The sequence below is a fragment of the Propithecus coquereli genome, unplaced genomic scaffold (genome assembly GCF_000956105.1).
Source record: "Propithecus coquereli isolate 6110/MARCELLA unplaced genomic scaffold, Pcoq_1.0 Scaffold91, whole genome shotgun sequence".
NCBI lineage: Eukaryota > Metazoa > Chordata > Mammalia > Primates > Indriidae > Propithecus > Propithecus coquereli.
The window spans coordinates 5,793,409-5,796,026 of NW_012155396.1; the positions used below are offsets into that span (position 1 = coordinate 5,793,409).

At 58.2% G+C, this 2,618-nt stretch overlaps 1 protein-coding gene across 1 annotated transcript; it reads right to left on the reverse strand.

Annotated features, from left to right (window-relative positions):
- Window positions 1-1,059: 1,059 nt before the first annotated feature.
- KLF14 (Kruppel-like factor 14) lies at window positions 1,060-2,488 on the reverse strand. Its single transcript, XM_012664764.1, has one exon. The coding sequence runs from the start codon at window positions 2,486-2,488 to the stop codon at window positions 1,553-1,555; it is 936 nt and encodes a 311-aa protein (XP_012520218.1). The 3' UTR covers window positions 1,060-1,552.
- Window positions 2,489-2,618: the final 130 nt, after the last annotated feature.

A 2,618-nucleotide genomic window follows, 5' to 3' on the forward strand; every position in this document is an offset into this window, starting at 1 on the left:
TCAGCATATGACTTTGAGCTTATCTAGGCTTCAGTATCTTCATCTGCAAAATGGGGAAAAGCAATTTGTTCAACCAGATGCGTGTTATGGTCCTATGAGATTATGGCATCCTCCACAAGTGTAAGCAAGATATTCAGGAGGGGGCCACAGCGGACCTCACCTAGGCAGGAAACGTCTTTCAGCTTTATCTCTAATGAAAGGGTCACATGTATACACATTCATACATACACAAGCAAAGTAGTCGATTATTTCATCCACAGCAGCAGAGACACATATAGAAAAAATAAATACCATTGATGTCTGATTCCTTCATGGCAGATAGCGGCCTTGAGAATGGAACTTGGAGGAACTCCCCAATTAGAGGAGAAGGGTCCTGCTATTTCATAGTAGCTGTCACCTTGCTGCTCCTTCCCCAAATCCAAGGCAACTACCTCTTTTGAAGAAACCAGTCTCTCACCTTCCCCTCCCCCATTCACCAACTCACCTGTTGCAGAAACAAAAATTCACAGACCCTGAGGGAAATAAGCCCCTAGTTAGCCGCTAAGAAATGAACAGAATCTACAACTCCTGAGAATACTTGGGGTGGGGCAGCTGGGACCACATGCCCCTATTTTCCTGAATGCTATCCATGGTTCTAAGAGGTCTTGTTCTGGATCTGTCCCACCCCAAAGTTGCTTGGATTTTCCCTCTGGGTGAAGGGAGAACTAGTCTGGACCACCCTTTTCTTTCTGGTGCTTTTATGGTTGTTTTCCAAATTCTTTAACCAATCTTATGGTGAGAATGAGACAGGAAAGTTACCATCCCCAAGTAGGAATCCAAATGGGGAGAAGGGCTACGACGCAAGTGCAAGGTTAAGAATCACACCATAGGGCCTGCAAACAGACTCACACCACTCCCCAGACACCAAGAAGCATCTCCCAGCCATACATCCACATGGACGCTTACATGGCCTCTCCTAGTAGAGGTAGCTGTGGCAATTGGGGGAGTGGAGTACTTCAGCCTCCCACCAACCTAGGATCCCTGTTTAAAAGATACTAAAAATAAATTAGTAAACATTGCTGTTTACAGAAATAGAAATCATTTCTGTTTCCAAAGGCCTCTCACCATCCCAGTCCTGGACATTTGCAAGACTGCCACCCCTGACACCCTCTCCAATGTCCGCCCTGGTGGGTAGGTGAGACACCAGAGTCCTTTGAGACTGGGAGCTCCTCAGGCATCTGAGAATTCCAGTTTCACATCCCTGGTTCCACGGAGGGAAGAATCTTCAGTACTCTGGAAAGTACCGGAGTTCATCCCTTCTCACCAGTTCCTGGGGCTGTCTTGAGGCAACTCCCCCTTTTAGGATGATATACGTGTTGCAAGAATGTCTGCTATTTTCTGGCCCCCAGTCCCTTCCCAGAGTCCAACATGTCTGTGTGGACCCACCCTCAGAGCGGAGGAACCAGTCTGTGCCTTGGTCTAATGACTCTGGGAAAGAGGGATGGGCAGAGAGAAGGCAGGGACAACAGTTGGGGGATCATCCTTGAGGGGACGACTGACAGCAGTGACTGTCCTACAGGCAGGCAGTGAGGCTGGGGCCGGAGCCGGAGCTTTCCGCCACACTGGTGGGTGGCGGGTCGACACGGGGAGTGCGACGACGCCCCCGGTACTCGATCATGTCGGGATGATAGGTTGGGTGGCGGCGAGCGTGCTTGGTCAGGTGGTCGCTCCGGGAGAACTGCTTGGGGCAGAGGGGGCAAGAGAAGCGCTTCTCGCCGGTGTGCGTCCTGTAGTGGCGGGCCAGCTCGTCCGAACGCGTAAACTTCTTGTCGCAGTCGAGCCAGTCGCAGGAGAAAGGGCGCTCACCCGTGTGGGTACGCTGGTGGGACTTGAGGTGCGATGACTTGTAATAGGCTTTGGTGCAACCCGGGAAGGGGCATTGGTGCCGCTTGGTTGCAGGTGTAACTGGCCTCCGCCGCGGCACTTGACCCGCAGCAGGGGCGGGGCGGGCCCCTGGGGCCCCGCCAGACACGCCCCCAGAGGCTGCAGGCACGCCCAGGACCGCAGGCGCCCCGGAGGTGCTCGCGGGTCCCGAGACCGCAGCTGCGTTGGAGGCTGGAGCCAGCTCAGAGCGCGGGGTCGGGCCGGAGCACTGGGTCGGGTCGGAGGAGCCGGACGAGGCGCGCAGAGCTTCCCCGAAGTTCTCCTCGAAGCCCTCCCCAGAGCTGCCGCTCAAGTCAGCCAAGACGCTTGCAGCCAGCAGGTGGGGCGCGGCGCCGCCCGCGCCGGGGCTGGGGGCGGGGACCTGGAGGAGCGGGGGGACAGCCACGGACCCCGGTGGCCCGGGACCCTGCAGAGCGGAGTCCAGCGGCGCCGCACCCACCTCCGAGCCGGCGGCTCCACCCGCGCCCTCGGGGCCCGGCGGGCGGCGGTGGACCACGGCGCCCGTGGACATGGACACCAGGCACTCCGCAGCGAAGTAGTCCAGGCACGCCACGGCGGCCGACATGCTGGGACCGCCGCGCCGCCGGCGAGCGCCGTCCGAGCGCGGCCGGCCGCGAGCGCGAGAGTTCCCGGGAGCGTCCGTCCCGCCGCCTGGAGCGAGAAGCCGGAGGCCGGGCGCGCGCCGCCCGCCGCCC